At 40.4% G+C, this 23,592-nt stretch overlaps 2 protein-coding genes across 2 annotated transcripts in view; one reads left to right on the top strand and one right to left on the bottom strand.

The window, feature by feature from the left end:
- Positions 1-302: 302 nt before the first annotated feature.
- Positions 303-7,994, bottom strand: CGGBP1 (CGG triplet repeat binding protein 1). The gene is made up of 2 exons (XM_065626813.1): positions 7,902-7,994; positions 303-5,295 (listed from the first exon to the last, which is right to left on the bottom strand). The coding sequence occupies exon 2, from the start codon at positions 5,264-5,266 to the stop codon at positions 4,763-4,765; it is 504 nt and encodes a 167-aa protein (XP_065482885.1). The 5' UTR covers positions 5,267-5,295; positions 7,902-7,994; the 3' UTR covers positions 303-4,762.
- A 632-nt stretch (positions 7,995-8,626) lies between these two features.
- ZNF654 (zinc finger protein 654) overlaps positions 8,627-23,592 on the top strand; it is a 39,040-nt gene continuing 24,074 nt past the window's right edge. Inside the window, exons 1-2 of the mRNA XM_065658520.1 lie at positions 8,627-8,771; positions 20,002-20,147. Coding sequence (XP_065514592.1) covers positions 8,640-8,771; positions 20,002-20,147 — 278 coding nt within the window. The 5' untranslated portion in view covers positions 8,627-8,639. The remainder of the gene's footprint in view (positions 8,772-20,001; positions 20,148-23,592) is intronic.

Below are 23,592 nucleotides of genomic sequence, written 5' to 3'. Positions count from 1 at the left end.
AGAAAGTCACATACTTGACAGGAAACAAGGGTTCTGTATAACCAGTCCTGAAACAAACTTTGGTATGATTGTACAGATACATTAAAAAACTGCTTCAATATATAGTTTGATATTACCTTAAGCCATCATAGAACAGCATGTACATTCTTTAATTTTTCCTGTCACCATCCATTTCTACTATCTTACATTACCATATATGTGAACTGCCACATGTTCTTTAGCCGCTCTATCGGCAAAATACGAGATCATGCATAAATGCTATGAAAAAAGAATTCTTTATTTTTTTAAAAAAGGACCATTTTTCCATTACCAAGTGAAAACTTTACAAAGTAAAGCATTTCTCTTCCAGTCATATTTTAATATAAAAACTTAAAACACTTACTCTGGTCTTACTGTTCTAACAGAAAATCTTGTGGCACTGCAGGACCCAGGTATTTTCAGCCTCACTCCGGTATCTAATCCTAAATTCATGACTTGTTTAAATATAACCTTTTGTGTGGCCACTTACCATCAGCAAAACATCTTTACCACCAAATGAAAAACACTTCATCTCCACAAGCCCAAAAGAGACTAAACTCTAATAGTATTTTTACAACGAGAAGCTTTGTTAAAAAAAATTTATTTTGAAAGTTAGACACAATCTTAAAATTGTACAAAGACAACAAGCACTCAAATTACACAGAGTTAGCAGTGAGTAAAATGTGAACACAACAACAGTGAGTCTTGCCTCTCTTTATACGTAAATATAAATAGAGATTATCCTTGCCAAACTTTCAGCTCTTTTATTTTTTTTTCTTTTTTTCCCTTTGAAAAGCATCTCATTATGCTGCAAAACCTAGCAGGGAGTATTTCACTGTTCAGCTCAACGGAATTGCTAAAAGGGGCTCTGGCTAAAAATAGTCCTTCTATCATGAGAATATCCCATACTTTGCGGAACCAAGTTTCTCTCTCAATTGAAAAACAGCTTTCCCTTTCATTATGGTGAATGTTTCACCTCCTCTAGGGACCTGCCAAATTACATGCTTCAAAATGCTTAAAAATATTAGAACTCGCTCATGTTTTTTCAAGAACATGCAAGCTGAAACTAACATAGTGCATACATGTAAGCAGTCACAAAACAGAAAATGGTTCCTGTTTGTATTTTACTCTTTGAAACTGTTGTTCCAAGAAAAGCACTTTGGAGTAATTTTAGCTGTGAGTTGGCTAAACTAATATGAGTACATAGTCAGAGAAGAAAATATTTCTTCTTTTTTTTTTTTTTTTAATATTACATTTAGAGCTTCAACTATATTAATAAAACCACCTGGCAAAAAAGTATCACTTATAGCTTGTCCCTACATATGTACGTAAAATGAAAAGCAGACATTGCTACCATCCTCCCTTTACTTCTGAGAAGACTCTTTACAGGAAATACATGGAAAACTAATGCAGTGTTCTTGCAGAAAAAAAGGAAAACCACATAGAGACTGTTAAAAAACTTCAAATCAGCCTCTGTTCTAGGAATTAGTTATTACTTAGGTTTAGATACACCAGGAATCTCCTGCTGTAAATCTTCCCTAAGGTCAAAAGCAATTAAACTGAGGTTATGCTTTATCCAACTATAGGCACAGTGGCAAAATTATGCTCTGAACTTGAGTTTTTGCAGGACTCTGTTCCAGGACTGAGTGAAAACCATTTTTACTTTTAAAGAAAATAAGTGTAACTATCTTGTTGATGATCTGGGTTATGTCCCTGAATATAAACTTACTTATTCATTATTCTTTCTAGATTACCTGGAAGTGCTTTGTTTTTCATTGTTTCACTCCATTATGAATGTTTGCAATGGAACAGCATCTTGATTTTCAAAAAGCTTGAGAAATGTTGTAACTTTTTTTTTTTTTTTTACAAAAATATCCTATTATTAAGACACCAGTGTCCTACAAATTGCTGTGCATTGGAATTAAGTCAGTTCTGTTCAAAATCCTGATGACCAATTCTTGCTTCCAAATTATTATGAGATGGTAGCCTATGTCTACACTGATAAGGTTCCTCACCAGGCTCATACCCTCTGCAGTAATTCTGCATAAAAGATAAATTGGTACTAGAAAAATTACTGAAAATATTTACAGAATTGCATTGATTCTGTAAATCGAGGCTCTGTACACAGATTGCTTTATAAGTAGAGTAAGCTTTTGAGAAACTGAGTGTTCTAATGTAGCTTTGCCATATTGAAAATGACTGGCTTTCTTTTTTTAACAAAAACTGATTATGTTGCTTTTATTTTTATGTTAAACCATATAAGTGAAAATAACTTGGTTGGTTGGTTTCTTCATTTTCTTTTTTTTGTTGTTGTTTTTAGTTGTGCAAGAGCCTATTTAATATTACCATTAAGCCTTGCAAAATGTTTGTCAGTTTGCCAGTCAAGGGAAAAACATACAGCATTGAATCCTATATAAAATGGTTGTGGGGTGCAGCCTGTGAAACCCCACGTCAGCGAGAACTGAGCTAACAGCCCAAATTAATACCTTTTAATCATACCATCTTCTCTAGATGCGTTTGTGTAATGGAAGGCTGTTTTCGCAATACTCCATTGTTTTCTCTTTGCTTCAATTCTAAGATAGTATATATAAGGTTAAAAAAAAAAAGCAAGGATGTTGTTTCACTGTAACGAAACAACAGCTGTAAAAAACCACTTTCAATCATTGTCAGGACAGAAAAGGCTATTGGCAGTGTACCTTTCACTTGACTTAAGAAGATTTACAAAACAGTTCTAGCCCAAGGCATTTCATGATCTTAAGCTAAACTCAAGCTTGTGCAACAGCAAATGATATGTTGGAAGGCATATTTTGATATCTAGGATTAGAGAAAGAACTTACTACCGTTATTTCTGTCTGAAGTTCTAAACTAGCAACCAACATCATTGACAGGATTGCCCACTAGCTTCAGCAGGGGCCAAAGGTGCAGCAGTGTATTGAGTACACATGGACCAGCAGCCTCCTGCTTTTCAGCTTTGTCCACTTACTCCAACAGGTCTCATAGCAGAAGGCTACAAGACATGCTTATAATGTAACACAAGTGCTTTTCTGTAGAAGCTAATTGCACAAAAAACAGTTGTTACTAAGTATGTAAGTCTCTCAATCCAGCAAAAGAGACTGCTCTAGAAAAAGCTAGGAAACAGCTACAGAAACAAGAGAGGCAGGTTATTTTGTCTCTTTTCAGCAATTACTTAGTATTGCTGCAAGTATCTGGAATAAAAGAAATATTGAGAAACACATACTCTGAAACTACTGAGGAAAAGCAGCTGAAAAGAACAACTGTCTACACCTGAGGGAGTTAAAGCACCCTTACACCATTGTACACACAGAGTGGAGGATTTCTGTGCTGTGAGAAGATGCCTGGCACCTCCCTGAACTCAGAGCATCTCAAGGAAACCTAGAGCAGGCAGAAGTTGGTTGTATTCCAGCACTTCGCACAATGCTCCCTCATTGCATTCAAAAACTTTATAGAGCACTTACATCCAGTGGACTATTTGGCATAATAATACAGAATAGCTCAGTAATAGTTTACTAGATTTTGGAGAGGGTGACATTATTGAAATTCAATTTCCCATTTTGCTTTTTCCCAGTCCAATAGATGTGGCCTTGGCACAGAATAAGAAACACAGCCCAGGCCTGTAATTCCAGTATAACTTCAAAGTATACATGCTTTCCTGTTTGCGCTTACAGGTACTGGATAGCCTTCGCAGTAACTATTTTGAGAACTATTTTAATCACTTTACTTCCTTGGACTAAGGCCAGAGATACAGAGAACCTTTAAGGAAAGATGGAGGAGCCTCTTCTCCTGTGCACTGTAAAAAAAGCTTTCTCAACTCCACAATTTAGTGCATCCCACATCCCCAATTTAGATTTAGTATACTTTGTCCTGCTAATATGAAAAAGGCATTAATCCTCTCTACTAAGCACTTGGTCCAGTATAAGTTTCACTTGCCAGCAGCTGCACTGCAAACCACACTCAGTTACTGGTTTGTCTACTCAGCTTTCAAAGATTGGCACTGAAACTGAAGGGAACATGTTAAACCAAGACAACGAAATGGTGATTTAAAAAAAACGGGCACGATCAACCTGCAGAACTCCTAGCTTTATGAGAATAGTGGAATTCAAAGGTCAATAGAAGAGACTGGCTATTCAAGCTAGATAATGAATACATCCACAGTAGCACCAAATAGGATAAGAGAGTATACTACAAGAAAAATGTTTCTTGTTGTAGAATGTAAACCAAACTTGAATAGGAATTTGCAACAATCCGCCCCCAACAGAGTAGTTATATTTTAACTAACCATTCTACAGCTTCTTGCATTTCAAATGTGCAGCACTTCTTGGTCACTCATGGGCAGGATACTGGACGAAACAATCCACTGATGTGATTACAATCCCTATCGCATCGTCTTCTTCATATGTTTAGATGCACAGTTTAGGTGAGGTCCTCCATCCAAGTGCCTTTTTCTTAGCATCAGTTACAGCTGGACTGAGCATAGATAAGGTGTATGCCAGGTATATTCCCTACATTCATCATGAGTTCTACATCAATGTAGCTCTGAAGTCTACAGCAGGGTTAGCAACAGTCTGTGGCATACCATTAAGTTCACAAATAGATTGTCATTTCTACAATAATACAAAATAGCTTGTAAAACCAATATGTAACACTGTATATATGCATGAATATAAAAATAAACCACACCATCAATATGTAAAACTTCACAACGATGATGAAAACAGTTTTCTTCTCAACGGTCTTCAGTATTGATGAGTTGGTTCTCATTGTCATACCCATCAGGCAGGTATGCTTTCCTTAGCTGGTCTGACTTAGGTATCGAGCTGCCATTCTTGACATAGCGGGACAGGAAGGCTCGCACAGATGGATGATCGGCCTTCTCAAGTGGAATATTGGCTTCCAGGCACATTTTCACAAAGTCCTGGATGACGCTGGTTTTCTCTGTCTGGGCAGTGCTGTTGCACTGCAGGGAGGCAGTCAGAGTCCTTTGCTTCTTCCTGACATTCTGTTCTTCAAACTCTGCCTTTCGCTTTGTGTGTGTTTTAGACTTGAGGTGGTCATTAATCGCAGACTTGCGAACGTGATTCAGAACCACGTTGCAGGAAGTACAGAAGAGTTTTCCTCCGTCTTCGTGCAGCTCGCTGCCAAACTCCGTTACACGATCCTGAGGAGTTACATACAAAGCAGTCTTCGAGCGGTTGCGTGATGGAGCGGACTTCACTCCAAATCGTTCCATTGTTGCCTTCAGTAAACTTTACCTGAAATCTGAAAAAAAATTACTGTTAAAATGTGCTATTGATTTCAACCAAACAGTTCTAGATGCAGTCTGTTCAATATCCAATATAGCCCTTATTGACATCTAAAAGATAATTACATGTGAGATACATGTGTGAAACTATTATTGAAAGGTTCTTCATCTTGAAGTCAAAAGAACTTAGGAGACCGAAATTCCTCATGGGTCAAGGTAAAATACTTTCTACAACTACAAAGCTCAAAAGAACCCTCAAAACTTGATCTGTTTATCACTGAAAGTCAAACAGAAAGGTTTTTTCCTTTTGTTGAAGAGTTTTTATCCTTTACTCTTTAGGGTAAAGGGTGCTTTCTTCTTACTGTTTTCAACATATTTGACAGTTTCTTATTTATGTTGAGTTCGTATTTTTCTGTTTACTTCCTGAAAATGTGTATTAGTTCTGTTACAAAAACTTAGTTGTCCAAATATGAGGCAAAAAGGCCTTACTGTCACTGACAAAAGCCAGTAAAACAAACACACATGCAAAAACCCCAAACAAAACAAAAACAAACAAAAAATCTGAGCTTTGTCAGCACTGATTTGGAACACCCGTCCCTTTTGCCCCAGCTCAAAACGTAACTATTAAATTGATTCTTAACTCAGAGCCAAAGGCAAATCATTGTGTCATTGCAACTAGAGACTGGTGGAGCAGCCTAATGTGAACAGAAAATTGCATAAATTTCAATGCAAAACAAGAACCTGTATTTTCAAGGATGACAGCTTCTCTGAGGAAGGTAACTGAAAACTATGAGAGCTGGACACTTTCTAACATCATTCTAAATTACACTATGTTACCAAAGCAGGCAATAACGTAGTCAAGTATAATAAAATCAAGCAGAACTTACTTCTTTTTTTGTTATTGAGAAATAGAGTAGCTGGTGTAAATCTCAGCCAAGATAATCTAAGTCCTTTTCAAAGTAAAGCTGAAGTCAAGAAACAGCTCTGTTCTGGTTTGAGGTTTTCTGAGCAAAATGACCATTCTTTACATTAATCACCCACTTCGTTATCAAAAAAGGGCAACAGATGTTTAGTAAAAATATATACATTGGCAAATACTTTGAGGAGATATAATAGGTTGCTGGGACATTTACTTATGGGTATAAACAGCTTTGAAAAAACTTATATTGCCTTTGCTTACAAGGCAGGCTGAGAGATCAGAATACCTCTAGATGTATTATTCTCTGTACTTATTTTGTTACACATTGAGAGTTTACTGTTGTAACATTTTAAAAGATTCACCTCTAAAACACCAGAATTTCCAAACTAGCTGTAAGTTGAGCTTGTCCAGCTCCAAGGACTGAATGGACTTTTTACTGTCCACAATGCCTTTCGCTTGCTCTGGAATTGGAGTAAAGGAACAGAGAATTCAGTCTTCAGAATTGTCCTTTTTCTTAAACAATGGCTACACTACCTTTGGGGAAGAAAAAAAAAAAAAAAAGGAGACAAAGATCTTGCTATTAGCTAATTTCCTAGTTTTGTGGGGTTTTGGTTTTTTTTTTTTTTTCTCCACTATCTGCTACTTTCCAGAACAGTAAGTCATAACTGATACTTACTGCACAACACTACAGACTAAGATAAACAATCTCTTTGATTTCTTTCTTTATGCGATTTATCCCCATGAGTTTCCAAAGTAACTGTTTCCTGGAATCAAGCGGAAAACAAGTCTTTAACCTAGCATAAACTTGTTGCTTAGGCTTCTGCAATGTCAAAATAAATCTTCTACCAAATCAGGTGTTTGCATTCAGGCTTTATCAAGATCTGTAGGAATCCTGTGAGCAGTACGACGACCGAAACACAGGATTTTTGGTATTTTCGCTTTGGAGTTGCGGCATGGATTCTTTGATGCCTACTAAACGCCTCAACTACTTCTGGGCTCCCAAGCGCAGGGGAAGGTGTGTGTTGCAGACAAGGCCCGTCGGGACAGAACCCCGATCTGTGACCCTCCGCGACACTTCCACAGCGGCGGCGGGAGCCCCGGAGGGGGCGGGTGCGCGCGCCTCGCCCAAAAACTGTCACCGGAGACAGAACCGCGACGCGTGCCCGGGAGCTCCCGGCGAGCCCAAGGGGCATTTCGGGCGAGGAGGAAAACAGGTCGGGACTCCCGGCCGCCGAACGTGTCCCGCTGCTCCCCGCGCTGCGAGCGGGAGCCAGGACTCGGGGCGTTTGTGTCCCCCGGGGATTGGTCACCGGCTCGACGGCGCCATTTAACCCCTGAGGGCCGCTGCGGAGCGGCGGCGCCCGCCGGACGCCTGTCTCCCGGCCCTTCCCCGCCCCGGGGGGTTGAGGGTACGGCCCGGCCCCGGGCTCGCGCCCCCACCGGCGGCAGCAGCAGACAGGTGCGGCCCCTCCGGCGCCGCCCCGTTCCTCCTCCCGCCCGGCACGGCGGGTGTTTCCATGGCAGAGCCGGGAGGCGCCGCCGCCTCCGCAAGCGGCCCCCGCCGCCCCCTCCCCTTCTGTCGCCGACCAGCCCCGGGACCCCAGAGGCGGCGGAGCGCGGCCCCAAGCGGGCCCTCGCCGAGGCAGCGCCGCCCGCCGCGCCGCGCCCGCCGGCCCCCGCCCGCCCCCTGCCGGGCGCCGTTACCCGCTCCGGCCGCGCGGCCTCCCCACGCCCCGCCGGCGGGCACCGCGGGGCCGCTGCCGCCGCTCCTCCGCTGGGCCCCGCGCCGCGGGCCGGACGCGCCCCTCCGCCGCGCAGCCAGCGCCGCGCCGCAGCCAGACGGACCTACCCACCCTGGCGGCAGCGGGAGGCGGGACCTAGCAACCCGCCTAGCAACCGCCGCGCCCGCCCGCCGCCCGCCTCTCGCCCGGCGCCACACGGCGGCCGAGTGGGAGAAACCCTTCGGTGATTGGTTCCCTTCGGCAAAGGAGCGCGGAGATGGGCGGTACTTTTGCCCAATTAGAAGTGAGGGGCGGGTGTAAGCACCGTGATGGAGGCATGCTCAGGCCAGTCAGAGTGCGCGAGTGAGACGGCGGCGGCTAGCAGACGAGGGCTTTGGCCAGTCGTCGGCAGGAGGCTGCGGAGGGCGGTGTGACAGACGGGGTGAGCAGCCAATGACAAGGGGGGCACAAAGTAACGAAGAGACTTTTGCTCCAATCGAAGGACGCTTCGGCGGGGCCGGCTGAAAGGGAGGAGCCAGAGGTCAGAGGTCGTCAGCGAGTTCTCTCGTCGTCCGCCGTTGATCGGCACGGCAGCTAGCCCAATAGGCGCGCGGCGGGTGGGCGTGGCCGGACGTGAGGCAGCGGGGTGGGGGGCGCCCCTTCCGGCGTGGCGGGGCGGGGGCAGGGGGGTGCTCGGTACGCGCAGGGCGGCCGGAGCAGCATGGCGGAAGACGAGAGCGATCAGGAGTCGGAGCGGCTCAGCGAGGAGCTGGAGGCGCTGGTGACGCCGGGCCCCCTCGCTGGCCTGCCGGCCCTTCTCAACAGCCAGTATTACTGCCGCCGCTTCTGCCAGGTGAGCGCCGCCCCGCCCCGCCTCCCCGGCCCGCTCCTCGCCCCTCCCCCCCGCGGGCGGGTTTGGGGTGCGGCGGGGATCGGGCCCCCCCCAGCCCCTCGGGCTGGCGGGGCAGGGGGATGCCGCGGGGCCGGGGCTGCTGTGAGGCTGGGGCCGGCGCCGCGTCCGCTGCCCCTCAGCCCTCCGTGGGGAAGGGGGTCGGGCCGCTCCCCGGCGGCCTGGAGTCCGTGGCGGGGCAGGGCTGGGGGTTAGCGGGGAAGGGGGCCCGCTCCGCTCACGGGTCTGGGGGCGAAGAAGGGGAACGGAGGCGACGCCTGTTCTTCCACAGGGCCGCGGAGGGGCGGCCGGGGTGCTGGCCCTGAGTGCCCCCGGCCCGGGGGGATGGTGGAGGCCGGGGCGGCGCGGGGCCGGGCTGGGGCTGGCAGGGACACTTGCGGAGGAGAAGGGAGAGAAGGCACCTCCCGGTGGGGGGGGTGGGGCGGGAGGGGCGAAGAAGAGCCGGAGGCGTGCGAGGATGGCGGAGCCTCGGCCGCTGCTGGGACTCTCTGCCGCTTTTGGGCCCGGCGAACTGGGACGCGTGCGGTGCTGCGGGCAAAACAACTCCGGGTGGCTTTGCCTCGGCTGGGGAGTTGGGCGGGTGTCGGAGGGAGAGAAGAAGAGTCTCGGAAACAGTTCCCATAACGGCGGCTAAATTAGACCAGAGTGGGTTTTTTCTTCTTTGGAACGCAGCGTTTCTTCATGCGGGCCCGGAATTCTTGTGCTCTTTGCGATCTCTATGTATGCCTTGTAAAGTAACAAGGAACAACAGGTTGCTTTTCCTAGTTGCTTTCATCAGCGGGTGTTGATGAAACATTAGTTATGCTGGGTATATTGCAGCCACACTACTTGTTGTTTTCAGAAACACAGGTTACTTAACTCACCACAGATTGTTAAATAAATGTGTTTTTCTGCTCTTTTTTTGTTGTTCCTGTTTTAACATTCCATGAAACATCTATTGGAAATATTTACTGTAATATGTGTTTAAAATTATCTCGATTAGCCTACTGCTCAATAAGTCCACAAGTTGCTTTTGGGCTTTATTGATCCTTTTATATTTTCTTCTGTTTAGTGATTGCTCTAAACTTAGTAAGTGTGGCAAAATTGTGAAGTCAGTAAAGGGAGAAGTGAATGTTTTTTGTAGTATAGTGTAGACTACAATTGTAAGAAATCACAGACATATCTGGTTAAGTTGGCAGGTTGAAAAGTCATTTGCTTCTGTTGAAGACAGAGATTTATCTTAAATTTTTCTTGCTACATTTGCTGTGTGTTGAATTCATTGTGTTAAGGAGGAAGCCAGGCAGGATGATCGCTTCGTATACTAATGCCAATCCTATTGCCCAGACAAAGCTGGGAATTAGTAGGGAACAGAAGAGGACAAGATAAGGGAAGGAATTTTCCTATAAAATAGTTGTATCACTGTCAGTAATGGTAGAATATCTAAATCATTTGACCTTGACTTCTGCAGTTTCTTTTGTGTAGAAAGATTGCCAAGCCTTCTTCCCTACTTTGTTTTGCTTTGAGTTTATGAACTCTTCACATGAGCAGCCAATGTTCTGGCTATATAAAGGACTCTCTTTCCTTTCTCTTAAATTTTCTTTTTAACAATGCACAGTTTAAATAATCCTGATGGAAGCAAGTTAATATTTTAACACTTTGTCTCCAGGGATTAATTTTTTTGTTAAAACTTGGCCCAGTATGATCAGCAGTCGTGTGCTAACTCAAAATATAGTCTTCCATGTTTTGTTTAAGCATGTTTTATAGTAATGAATTCTTCTACTGATTTAACTATATAAATACAAGATCCTAACTGGTGTAGTGTACTAGTTTGAAAAGCTTGTGGCTTTGTGACATTCATGGTTTGACAACAAATGAAGTTGCACGTGCTTCACATTAGCTCATTTACCCTTATGAGGTTGACAGTGTTGTATTTATACTGGTACATACAGAGGACTGGTAGGCCCTCAGCCTAATTAGTAAGTGATGAAGCATATTAATATTTCTTGTTCAGAAAGTGTCATGAAGTTTAGGTCATGTCTGTCTTGTCACACTTGTAAAACAAATCATCTCACTTAAATACAGTATCACTTTATAAGATTTAGTTATTTAGTTGTGGGGGTTTTGTTAGTTTGGGTTTGTGTGTTTGTTTGTTGTGTTGGTTTTTTTTTTTCCCCAACAGATGTGTCTTTTTGAGTGCAATTTTTCCCTTTGGTTCTAGTTTTTGTCAGAGCCTCTTGCTTTGTACTTTTCTGTCCAGATCTTCTGAAAGTCATATTTGGCTGTTGTGCAGATCAGGCCTCTCCACCTCATCCCACTTCACACTGGTAACACAATTTTACTTGTCTTAATGGTTATTTGACACTTCTAAATGTCCTAGTTTGCCTCCTGTGTTCCTGTTCCCATGTCAAAAGTTGAACAGCAGTTGTAGAAATAGTTACTTAGTGATAATACCATGAGCTTGAACTACCCAGAAGAAACAATTTTATTTTGCAGAATAACAAACTATTAAAATATATGGCTGTGCTTTGATCACAGTGATGAAGCTTTGTGTCAGCCAAAAAGGATATTGTTTAGATTGCTTATAGTTATACTGTGTGAAGATGCACACATTCCCATCTCTCAGCAAGAGCTCCAGGAAAAATGAAGCAAAGGGTAAAGCCTTTTCCTTTTGTAGAGCCATTTTCCATAGATAGAAGCAATGACCTCTTGACTGATCTTAAAGAGTAGGAGAGTGGCTTAGACCTTCAAAAGCATCACTCTTGAAATATGTTAGAAAGGTAAAACATTGCTGTAAACAGTCAGGTTCAAGACTCTTGAGGCCTGGAGTACTGCACCTGAACTTAATTTTCAGAAAGTAGATTAAGTAACAGTTACAAAAGATGACTGGATTTTCAGAGCATTTTCTTTAAATATATGTATAATCATGATTTAGTAATACAAGTTGAAGTCAGAATGTGGAGTCTCTCAACCTATGTGTAGTTTCTGGGGTTTGTTTTTCTGTTTCAGGTGTGCATGATCATACAGAGTCATTACAGTCTGAATCTTCCAAAACGAAGTGGAATAAAATGTTTTCTTAGATGGTTGAGATTGAAGACATACAGAAAACAAAAATCAAAATTTCGGTGGTTGAGAATTAAGAGACAATTGGAAGATAAGTGTCCAGCTGATGCATCTCACCAGATGTTTCTATGTTACTTTCTAAAAATTGCTGATCTGGCATTTCTTCCTATTTGTGAAGTTCACTGTCTATTGAGACCACTTATATGTTAGGGAAACCAAGTCTGCTGTTCCCAACTTCGTAAAACTACTTCGTAGGTTTAAAGAAATTTGAAAGATGGTATCTGGCAGAAACCCCCTCAGTCTAAACATTTGAAAGAGCTTCATGAATTTCAATTTGTTATACTATATGTGGAATATGAAATTCTTTCATGAGATTCCTTGGAGGCCAGAGTTATTGAGAGGTTCCTGTGTGAGTGAAATACAAATGATGAAGGGCAGAGAAAATGGTTGCTTTTTGGTATGAGGGTAGAGGGAATACTTTTATAATTAGAAGGATGAATTTCTAAATTTACTTGATTTGAAAACAGACCTTAACAGCGAGCTGGCAAATGGATATAGCTTACTTTGTTGCACGTGAAGTGGATATAGTTTTATCAACTAGCTTGAAATTGCATTTTCTCTTCAGAATCTTGTCATAACGTTAAGTGTTATCAAAATACTACAAGTTATGCCTAGCATTTCTGTAGTTGTCCACATGGCTGCATAACTGTACTAGATGTTATTTTACATTGTTTGTTACTGACTGAAATAAACACAAGGTGACTCTGATCTAAAGTAACAAGGTAATACCGTGAGGGGTAAATACTACTCGATCTGCTCTTGCTGTGGCATCAGCTTATGGCCTTCCAGTATGATCTGACTTCCTAAAATAAGGATTACCTAGTCGACTTACATTAATAGGTGGTATCTTGAGTCACTGCTAGAAAAATAATTCTTGGGTTTATACTCGAAAGCTAAGAAGTAAAATTTAGTAACACACTAGAGAAGATAGTGTTTCTTGGATTTATTTTAGTATACAAAAACAAATACAGGGGTGTATGACTCAACTGTTGTCTGTCTTGCTCTGTGAGGATGAAGGTACAAAAATGTACATCTTTGAATGTTTGTTCTTCTGATTTTGAGATTAATACGTTTTCACACCTTTTGTGACATGCTTAAATTCGAAAGTACTTGCTTTTGACTCTTGCTTTGAACTTTACGTCAATAGTTGTTAAGTTGCTTTTCTATTTTGTTTAAAAAAGAAAACCCAACAAACAAAACTAAAACAACACCACCACAAACAAACAAACCCCACAAAACCACCTTTTGGTTATGCCAGACTTTCATTTTACTACTTTTTTGACCTTTGGGATCCATATTTGATCTCCATACACCATTTTAAAATTTAGCCACAGAAGTGTTGCTCACATGAGTACTAGTAGCAGAAAGTGATCTCTTCAGTTTCTTTGAAGCTTATTTTTCTGAGAAGGTATAGCTTGTAATTTTTAACCCCATATTTTCTCTTGTAATGATTTGTGGTGTTTTTAGCGGGATTTTTTTAGCATCCCGCAAAAATATGCCTTACATATGTTAATGACTCAAATTTTGAGAGTACTATTGAAAGTCATGTTTTATTTATTTGACTGAAGTTTTTCAGGTTTTTAAATGTGTGACATTACAAGTTTTCACATAACTAGCAAAGGGCAAACCATACCTTGCAGTAACTAAATTTACCTCTGTATCAAAGAATACCGTAGCTACTTGAAAAGGCTTAAATTTAGAAATTAACCTGTCATCGTGATCTCTTTTTACTAGATCTTTTTTCCATGCTTGGCTGGTGAAAACAAGCATGTTCAATTTGCTGATTAGCAGTTTAATATTGTGCTGCTAGGAGATTTAAGTGAAGTTCAGGTTTAAAAGGAAATCCTTGCAGAACAACCGTGGCAAGCACCAGGTCGTGCTCACTCCCAAGCTCACTGCCAAGTGTGAGCATTCCCTTCTGTTGCAGATTACCTGTCCCCAAAGCAGGGTGTCTGGGGTGGGCTGGTGACACTCTTTCCTTTGAAACCTGAAAAGCCACTGTCATGCAAGGCTGGGTTGTGGGACATGCAGCGCATTTGGCTGTTTGCAGAATTGGGAGAGTTCACAAGAGTAGTTGATTTGCAACCTCTTTATTTGCAGATCGGTAGGCTGAAGGAGTCAGTCTTCAATGCTCTTATCAATTAACATTATAAAGTCTTATTTGCATACTCGCCTTTCTCTTAGTATGGGCTTCTCTTCAGCTTTTGTGGGTGCCGTCCTTGTGGCTTTACTCTGAGAAATTATCTCCATGTTTTAGAAGTCCATTTAAGGAGTTAGTATTTTAAAAAAGGAAACATTGAACAAATGTATGAATACATTGTATACTTTTCTTTATCTTTGTAACATTTTTCTCCTTCCACTTCTGTGGAACTTTTCATTTTGCACTCTCGAACTTCTTGGTATTGATGCATCTCCTGTTTTTAATGCCTTGTCTCAAAGTTTAGCTTTTGTTTGAAAATAAGCTTTTGAATTTTGATGGAAAAATATATCAAGGTTGTAACTTATAAAGGAGTTGCAGGTTTTTATACCTAAAAACAAGGATCTCCATTGAATGATGATTCTGTAGCATAGTCTGTCTGATAGCCTTGCTATGTGGGCTTTTTCAAGTTAGAAAAGGCACACTTATTGCAGTACGTAATGCAAAAATCAAAAAGTTAAGTCCTTTTGGGTACCAGTTGTTCAGATGAAGGAAAGAAGTATTTGTACTTTTTACGCATCTTAAGTTATGTTTTACTTATATCACTGTCGATCTGGACATATACATTCATATATGCATTGACAGGATTGTCAGTTCTCTCTTCCATGTATAATAAAGACAATTCTTTAAATTAGTTGACTTTCACTCTGAGGGGGAGCTAATCAAAAGCTGAGAAGGACTATTCCTTCTTTTCAATATAAATATTTATCTTTCAGTCATAAAACCTTACACAGGCACATTTACTACAGTGCTAAAAGTAGCCAAAAATGCTTTTCTGGGATTAGTATATAGTTTTCATTGTCGTACAAGCGGCAGACTGTAAATATGTATGGAAACTGGCTCTTTGGGTAGCTAAATGTAATGGGTGTATGGAACCCAGTCTTAGATGTCGTTCTTGCCTCAAACAGGCTGAGGAGATGGATGAGATCTTGGTGATTAAGGGTGGGGGAAACATTTAGCTTTAAGGGTAGAGCTTTGGCAGAAACTTGTCTCATAGGATGTGTCATGCTGTTGCTGGGTGATGTTTTTTCTTTTGCCGGAAGCGTGATTATGTTTGGTTACTCCTTATGTAATATTCACATGTGAATTGCAGTAAAACCATTACATACATTCTTAGTTGCATGATATAAAACCATTTTAAACTTGTATCTACTAAGTAATCATTTATGTTATTTTAAAATCTTAAGACCTTTTCTACTCTCTAATTGGATCATTGAATCCTTTTTTTGTAAGGACATTTACCTTTTTTGTGTGCAGAAACAGAACAAAATGCTCATCATCAACTAAAGACGTTAAAAAGACAGTAAAAAAGGTGTGATTATTTCTTCTGCTCTTTCCAGGTAGAATAAATTTAGTGTTACTCAAGTTCTCCGCTAGAAGCAAACTTTGGTATCCAAGCTGCTCTGATTCTTCTGCTGAGCACACCCCTTTTTTGCTTGGCATTTTAAATCCTTTTTGGTTTGTTCTATTCTGTGACAGCCATTATATTTGCCAACTAGCTTTCTTTTTCTGAAAGCCATGCACAAAAGTACTGTTGTGGTTTTAATCCTGTGGTGACTTCCTTTACTGTTATCTCACATAAAGTTATGGGAGTAACTTCATTTAAAATCATAGTTGTGACAGAACTTTAAAATTGGTCGGATTTGTTTCTTTCTAGTCTTTTGTTGTTGTTGTGGAGTGGGACAGGAAAACCTGTAGCAATTTCAGGGCCTAGCATGAAACATTTGTTTCTTGTGTCCTACATATTTGCAAATCTAGTTTTTTTGCAATGTTATTTCTCTTAAGTGCTTGCAATATAGTCAAATCACTTTATATGTTTATTTAATTACTTAAAATAGATGTGTATATTTAATCCGTTAGAATGTAACGTTCCAGGAATAATTATTATTCACATGAATTCAGGTCTTTTAATTACTACCTTGTTATTTTCTCAGCTGCTTTAGCTGTATGCTTAGAAACAAGTTTGATCTTGGTTTTGCACTTAAGAGGACACATCCAAATAATGGATTTTCCTCTGCATTTCTCAAATGTATTAAAAAAGGGAAAATAGTGTATTGGTGTGGGAGAAAGGTGGAGTTGAATAGGGGAGTGTCAGAAAGATGTTTCAGCCTCCCTTTTGGTATCTGTATTTGCACTGAATGAGAAAGGGAAGACAAAAGGCCCCACCATCTCTTTTATGAATGATAGTAATTGTAAAGGTAAAGACAGACTGTGGAATGGTGCATGGAGTCTTCAAGTATATAAAAATTGCACCCGAACAGAATTCTCGAAGGGAGTTGTTGCGGAAAGTCACATAAAATGTCATCTCCCTTCTGGTTTTCTGCACTATATGTTGGACAAGGAACAGGCCACTTTGTTTTGACAATGTTGTGTGCTGCTTCTTTGGCTGACCTCGTTATATTGAAATTAGTGTGCTTGTTAAAAATGTGCTGATAAACGTGAACTTTAAATAAAGCATTTAGGACTCAAGCAGCATAATCTGTCTGATTTTCTGAAGTGCTCTGGTTACACAACTTCACAACATGAGAGTGAAGATATGCATGTCCCTTCGACTTTTGTTTTCCTTGGAAAATGTCAGAAGTGGTAAAGTGTTTCAGGGTTTTTTTTGTTTGTGTTGGGAGTTCTTTTTGGTATAAACCTTTACCTATTCTCTGGTTTACAGTCCTTTTTCAAAGCATGGTATGTGGGGTATTTTAAACAAAAATAGGTGTTAGTTTCTAATATAGAAAAAGCTATTCTGTGAGATCACTTAAAGCAGACATTGAAATATACATAGAATTGTAAAACAAACATGTGTTGTTCCCTCCTGCTTCCACGTAGGATGTGTGTGTGGAGTGTGGTTGGGCATTTATTTCATACTCAGTTTAGCTTTTTCTCACCACTCCCGCTACCTGTGCCCTCCTTCTCCCCCCAGTCTCTTACTGGTGATTTTTCCAAGTCTGTTGAGAATCCACTAATTTTAGACTTTTTTTTTTTCCCCCCCCACCCCGGGACTAATGAAGGCATGGTTTCAGGTATCCACACTCAAGAAGAAAAAAAAAAAGTATGCTATTCATATTCTTCCTGACCATTTTGGGATGGGAAGGCTGTTGCTGTGAATCGTTTGTGGATACATGGAGTTGCAGACTGACTGCCTAAGGCAACGTTGCTGTTGTGGTGTCTTCCTTTCTGCACTGCCTCTGGTACTTCACTGGCATGGTGGTGGGCCAGTTCAGAGAGCTGGTGTTCAGTGACTGATGGTTTGTTTTGGATTTTTTTTTTTAAAGGAGACTCTTCTTTGCCAGTTAGTTCCTGAAGTAGTTTGCTTTGGGTTCAGATGAGCACTGTAGGTGCAGCAAAAGGGCAACTAGTAGGACTGTATAAGCCTTTATAAAGAGTGGGCAGTAGGACTGCACCTTTCAGATACTACAGTGTCTAACTATTGTTGTCAGCATGAGCCATTGTATTTCTTTTGAATGCTGATTATTTGCAGAAGCAATACACTGACATTAGGACCAGAATCTTATCAAGAGTTCATATATGCCTAACCAAAGAGTGAGATGAGCAAATATAGTGACCTTCCCCTCTCTAAACTGTTTTCAGTTCAGGTAATTCGTTGTAGTTTGTAACTTCTAGTGGATATCTTTTTCAGCTCATGCAGCCTGTTTCAACTCATGTAGCCATTCAGCATCCACAGCATTCCTTTAGTAAGGAGCTCCGCAGCATAATTGCACACTGCATGAAGAACTACCTCCTGTATTTTATTTTGATCCTGCATGCCAACCTTATTTGGTGTCCCCCTCTGCACTCGTCATTTCTTTTCAAGCTGAAGTGTCCTAGTTAGCTGCATTGATCCTTATGTGAAATTTATTTCAATTCTTCATGCTTTTTGCCTACCTTTGAAGCTTTTTTCCAGGCCTTCTCTAGTCTTTTTTGAGACAGGAATGAGTAGGTAGCAAACCAGCATGCAGTTTTATAGATGTGGGGATGCACTATGGTTCTGAGCAGTTAACATTCTGCTTTATTTAATCTTACTACTCTCCAAATATTTAATTCGATTTTTGGCCATTGTGATGAGCATTGAGGTGATTTTTCATTGAAACATCTACCATAATAACACAGTCTTGCTCTTGGGTGGTGATTGTATCTATACTGTGCCTCTCAGGTCAAAGTGTTGTGAAACACCTTGGTGGGAACTGATGTTCTATTTCTATCTTTGACCATTTGGAGACTAAAACCACTGAAGTGTGTTCGCTCTCTCTGCTTGGTTTCTCCTAAGGCTTTTGAGTTTTCCTATACAAGGAACCTTGTTATAAGTGTTTCAGAGAACTTGCAATAGATGTATGAGGCAGTACTATCTTATAAAGCGTTTATTCTTTCTTGTAAGAGGAAGACTATTTATCTAGGAGCCTGCTAATTCTTTTCCAGTTGACCTAGATATCTGCCGAATTAAGCTAACAGATTTCAAACAGGAATTATTAAAATAAATTCATTGGAAAGTCAAAATCTACTCACAAAATATTAATCAGTCTCAACTGTTGTTGGTGAGGAGAAAAAATTACCAGTCCCATTATCAGTGCTTTGTTTTGGAAGAGCTATAACCAAACTGTCAGAAATGGAACACTCGCCTGCTCATGTTGCAGAGCCTTAAACAAAGCTAGGCACGCAGCTTTGGAACTGAAAATATAGGCCACTTCACCTGACTTATAAACCCTTTATTTAGTTCATAGGGAATTAGACAAATCTAAGAGGGATTCACAGACTTTAAAGTCAAAAAGAAATTCTGAAGAGGAATATATCTGGTTTTGGTTTAGCCTATGCTTTGTTGGCCAGTCTGGTTCTTGAGATAGGTGGCCGGTGTAACTAGGATTGGCACTTTATAGCTTTCTTGAAGCCAGTTGTCTCTTCCATATGCTATAAAGTGCTTTGCCTTTTTCATTACAGCATGGTGTCTGGCATTGTGTTTTGCCACCTGCTTTTTGCTTTCTCAGGATGTGGGAGATCTCAGTTAGGTTTCCTCAGTTGGAGAAGAGTGCCCTGAGTCCTGAAGGCCACTCTTCTGCTTATACTGAAACTGTGCTGTTAGGATGAAAAAAATAAGACAAGAGTAGGTGAGCAAAAGGAGCCCGGCTGCAGTGCAATGAGATAAGCTATGTGCCGGAGTGTGGAAGAAATAAGGTTTTGGATCTCTACTTAGAATACTGCCTATGAGTCACGTCTTAGCTGTTGATTAAAAGAAGAAAGGGGATTCAAAGCCCTTGGCCTTCTGCTTGCTGGGAGACTGCAGCGTAACAACTAGTCTGCTACAGAAGTGGTGGGTGCCTTTACAGACATCTGTTCTATTGTTGTGCTTTGTGCTGAACTCGGTGCTGTTTTATACGTGGAATGCTCTAAATGGACCGGACCTTTCAGAGGACTTCAGCGTAGGGATACTTGTGTAGAAATATCAGATTGTGCTGGGTTATTGAGCCTTGCAATGTGGATGTAGTCAGTGCTGGAAATCTGGATTTATTAATACAAACAATCTTAACTAGGTGACCAAGCAAGGATTTTTCTCCATTACAACACCTATTTTACACCTTCATGCTTCTCTATAAATAGTGATACAGTTCCATAACTGTAGATCGGGGCATAACTAGCTTTAGTTCCATCATATGGATAAAAAAGGCCAAATTATTTGATCGGAAAAGAAAGAGTGACTGGTATGTTTGTGTCTTTATCTGCTGACATAAAGGCTAGAAGAGCGCAGCCTGGTCATCAGGACAGTGTTTTTTTATTATAAACACTGCTTCTGAGGGAAAAGGAGGGAAGATAAAGCAGGTTCAATATTAACTAATTATTTATGACTAAACAGAATGTTTTCCGTTTTAATATATATTTCAATGTTTTTGTTGTTAGGTTGTTGAAGACTATGCTGGAAGGTGGCAGGTTCCTTTGCCTCAGCTTCAGGTGCTTCAGACGGCGCTCTGTTGTTTCACATCTGCCTGTGTATCATTCCCAGCTGAATGTGAGCACGTACAATATGTATTGAGTAGCCTAGCTTTGTAAGTATATATTTTTTTAAATTATTATTACTTCCTTTACAATATAGGCAATGTTACTTTTATAATAGCATAGGGTCTCAGAGATCCACAGAGATTTTAAAAGTGGTTTTACCAGATGACGTAGCTACTTGGAATCAAGAATTGCTAACTACAAAACCTAGAATTCAGTTTAGTTTTTTATGTATTACAATGTTATGTCATAAGGGTTTTCTGGCAAAATGAATAATCCAAAGATATAAGTGATCATCGTTCACTCTTTTTGGAAAATCTTATTTTGGAGTATTTGAAGATCAAACTTTGACAATGCATAATTTTAAAGAATTTATCTAAAGTTTTTACTGTTCTACCTCTAGTGATGTAATAAGCTAAGTATTTGCTAAGATAAATTTCTTGTAATGTTTAAGAAATGAGTCAATTTTAAAATCTATTTCTATGTCTGTCATCAAAATGCTTATGGGAATGACTTGTTATACAGCTAACTGACCAAAAGTCATATTCAGCTTAAAGCACCGCAAAATGATAGCTCATAAATCTTTATTTTTCTTGATGTATTGGTGGTTTTCTTACATGAAGGCCGAAAGTGTCAGGGCAATAATCAGTAGATAAGTAAAAGTCTGTTTTGTTTTGTTTGGTTTTGGTTTGGTTTTTTTGTGTGTGTGTTTTGGTTTGGTGGGGTTTTTTTCTTTTTTTTTCCCCTAAAACTGTATTTTTCAGATTTCTTAAACCTCAATGTTGAATGGAAGCAAAAAAAAAAAAATCTTGAAGTGAATTAGATGTATTTAGCCAAGATGCAATGTACTTGATCTTCTCTCAGCAAATGGGGACAAAAACCTAACAGCTAGCTTTATTGTGAGTTTGAGTAAATCAGATTTATTTGTCCAGGTGGTTAAACTGCTTTCTTGTTGGGCAGTGCTTTCAAATACAGCTTGATATCTCAGTTCAGAATTTTGTGTGTAAATGTCTCACTCCCACCTCATCTAGTCCTCAGAGGTGAATGCTCTCCTAGTCTTCCTCTCTTAGTTTACTTGGTCAGGAGGACTGGGTTGCTTATCCTTTCCACTGTTCTTGAGCTATTAGTACTAATTACATAGGAGTTAAGGCTTTATTCTGTACACTTTACAGAGTACGTAGCATTTTTAAGTGTTGGTGAAACTTCACCAAGAATATTAACTGTTTTGTATGTGCGTGAAGCTATTTGATGTGGGACTATTTATGGAATCATAGACCACAATTTTTAAAATTGAAATGCTCAGATATTGAAGAATGACTACCAGTTGCGTCAAAACACAGTGACGTTTTTTTTTTTAACTAGGTTTTTAGGAAAAACCTCACAAAGTTCAAACCACACTTTTATATACTTTTAAGTGTCAAAACTTGGGTGGAAAAAAGGTAGAAATTCAGGTATTTGTTGTATGTAGGGTGGTCGCTTCCTGATAATCTAGAAGTGAATTGTATTGCTGAGTTCCTGTCACCCTTGCCTATCTTGAGTTCTGGGGCTGGGTTTACTCACTGAGATTTCCACTCTAGAATGCTAGCTTATTTTTTCTTCTGAATCTGCTTGGCTGGTGTAGTTTTGCATATGATATCATAAAGGGATTCTGGGACCTAGTAGTTGCAGTTACCTGGGAAACCTTGCTTGAATCTCTTCTGAAAATTTGGTGTATATTAAGCCTTAGTTCTTGGAGAGCAAAAATCTGCCTGACTGTGTTGTCATACTACTGTAAGATTTTCTTGGTAACGAGACAATAAGCTATTAACAGTATGGTGCGTGCATTTCCTATACTAACTAGTTTTGCTGTTCATCACAAATGGAGCAGCATCTGTATTGCCATTAATATCAGGGGGTTTTAATAATGGTGCCAGGATACTGGTGTTCTTAGGCAATCTTCTGATGCCAGTAGTATCAAAGTAGTGGTATGACAAATCTAGAAGCACCAGTGTTATAAAAAGGTGGACGTAAATGTGGATGTGCAATGCTGCAGACTGGTTTGAGATAACAGAGCCACACTGGAATTGACTGTAGTATTTTTAACTGAAAGGAGACTGATGAGGAAGTATAAATATTTTGATAGTTTCCTTTATTAGTCTGATAAAAGTGTGGAGCAGGTACATTGATAAGGAAGAAAACTAGTTAACACTTGTTCACTATTAATTTCCAGAGTTTTTTTCTGTTTTTTCAAGATTCTATTCTGTTTAAATCAGTCAGAGCGAATAAAAATGGATGCATGCATTGTTTGCTATAACTAGTTTTGTTTTCTTATTTTAAGTCCCAGTTTGGCTGCTTTCCAGATCATGACATGACTCATGCCTGACCTTTCCTAAGAGTCAAGTATGCTGCAGAATTTTGTTTATCAACATGAAATGAGAAAATGTTTTTCAGAACAAAGTACTTATTTGGGTACTGGTTGGTTTTTTTCATTCCATATTTGAGTTGAGATTTAGGGACCTGATCTGGAGAAAAATTCTGTCATTGAACATAACAAATGTGTGTCTTAAATTTGGCATAGCTTATCACTGGTTAGGTTTGGGTGTTATCTTCAAATATGTTGAAATTTTACTTTAAATTTGGGGATAACTGCAGTGAATTTAATTGTTCTGTGAAAGAGTTCGTTGTCCAGCTGTTCCTGAAAATCTCCCTTCTGCCTTAAGAGCTGTCACAACAAAAGACTAAGTGCTGTAGTTGGGAAAGAAATTGCCGTGAGCAGGATCTCAACTCAAAAACCTATAGTTTTGGAAGAGTGCTGGAACCTCTTTCAGGAGTCATTTTCTACTTACTCCCTCTCTGCCTCCTTATTCACCCTGTTCATTTGGAAAAAATGTCTTGAATAATCTTAAATAAAGTTATTCATATTTTCTTCTGTTATGTGACCAAAGCCTTTCCTGTTTGGTCCTGTTTGTAAAATGCCCTAGATGCACACTTTTTCTTTCAGTAATCTTTTCACTACTGTCTTTCCTTCTTACTGTTGCTCAGTTATTGCCTGCTGCTCATGACTTTCTCAACCAAGCAATTGCAGATTATGTTAGTGTAGTACTTGGTATTTACCTTTTCCAAATAGAATATAAGTTTCTTAGAATTTTAAGGCAGAGCAATAGCAGGTGCACTGGAGCTGTCTGTAGATCCATGATATCCAACTACCTAGTTTTTGATTGAATTGATTGAGTAGCAGGTATTACCTGGAAGTATACTTCTGTCAGTGAAGACCTAAATTGACTTGAGCTCTGGAAAGCTACTTTTTACCAACCTCTCTAAATCTGCTATCAGGATTGTTTATCTCAGTCACTGTATTAAAATAAATAAAATGCTAGACAAGTACTTTAAGTTGATGGAAAACATGGAGGCCACAGGTCAGTTTGAATCTAGGCTGCTGTTGAAAGGATCGGTCCTGCCTTCTCCCTTATCTGCCACCTCTTCTGAGGTAAAACTTGTAAATTCATGTTGCTTAAA

This window comes from Caloenas nicobarica, chromosome 1 (genome assembly GCF_036013445.1).
Source record: "Caloenas nicobarica isolate bCalNic1 chromosome 1, bCalNic1.hap1, whole genome shotgun sequence".
NCBI classification, from domain to species: domain Eukaryota; kingdom Metazoa; phylum Chordata; class Aves; order Columbiformes; family Columbidae; genus Caloenas; species Caloenas nicobarica.
Note: the sequence above shows the minus strand (reverse complement) of the source record. Positions and strands in the feature narration are given on the sequence as shown.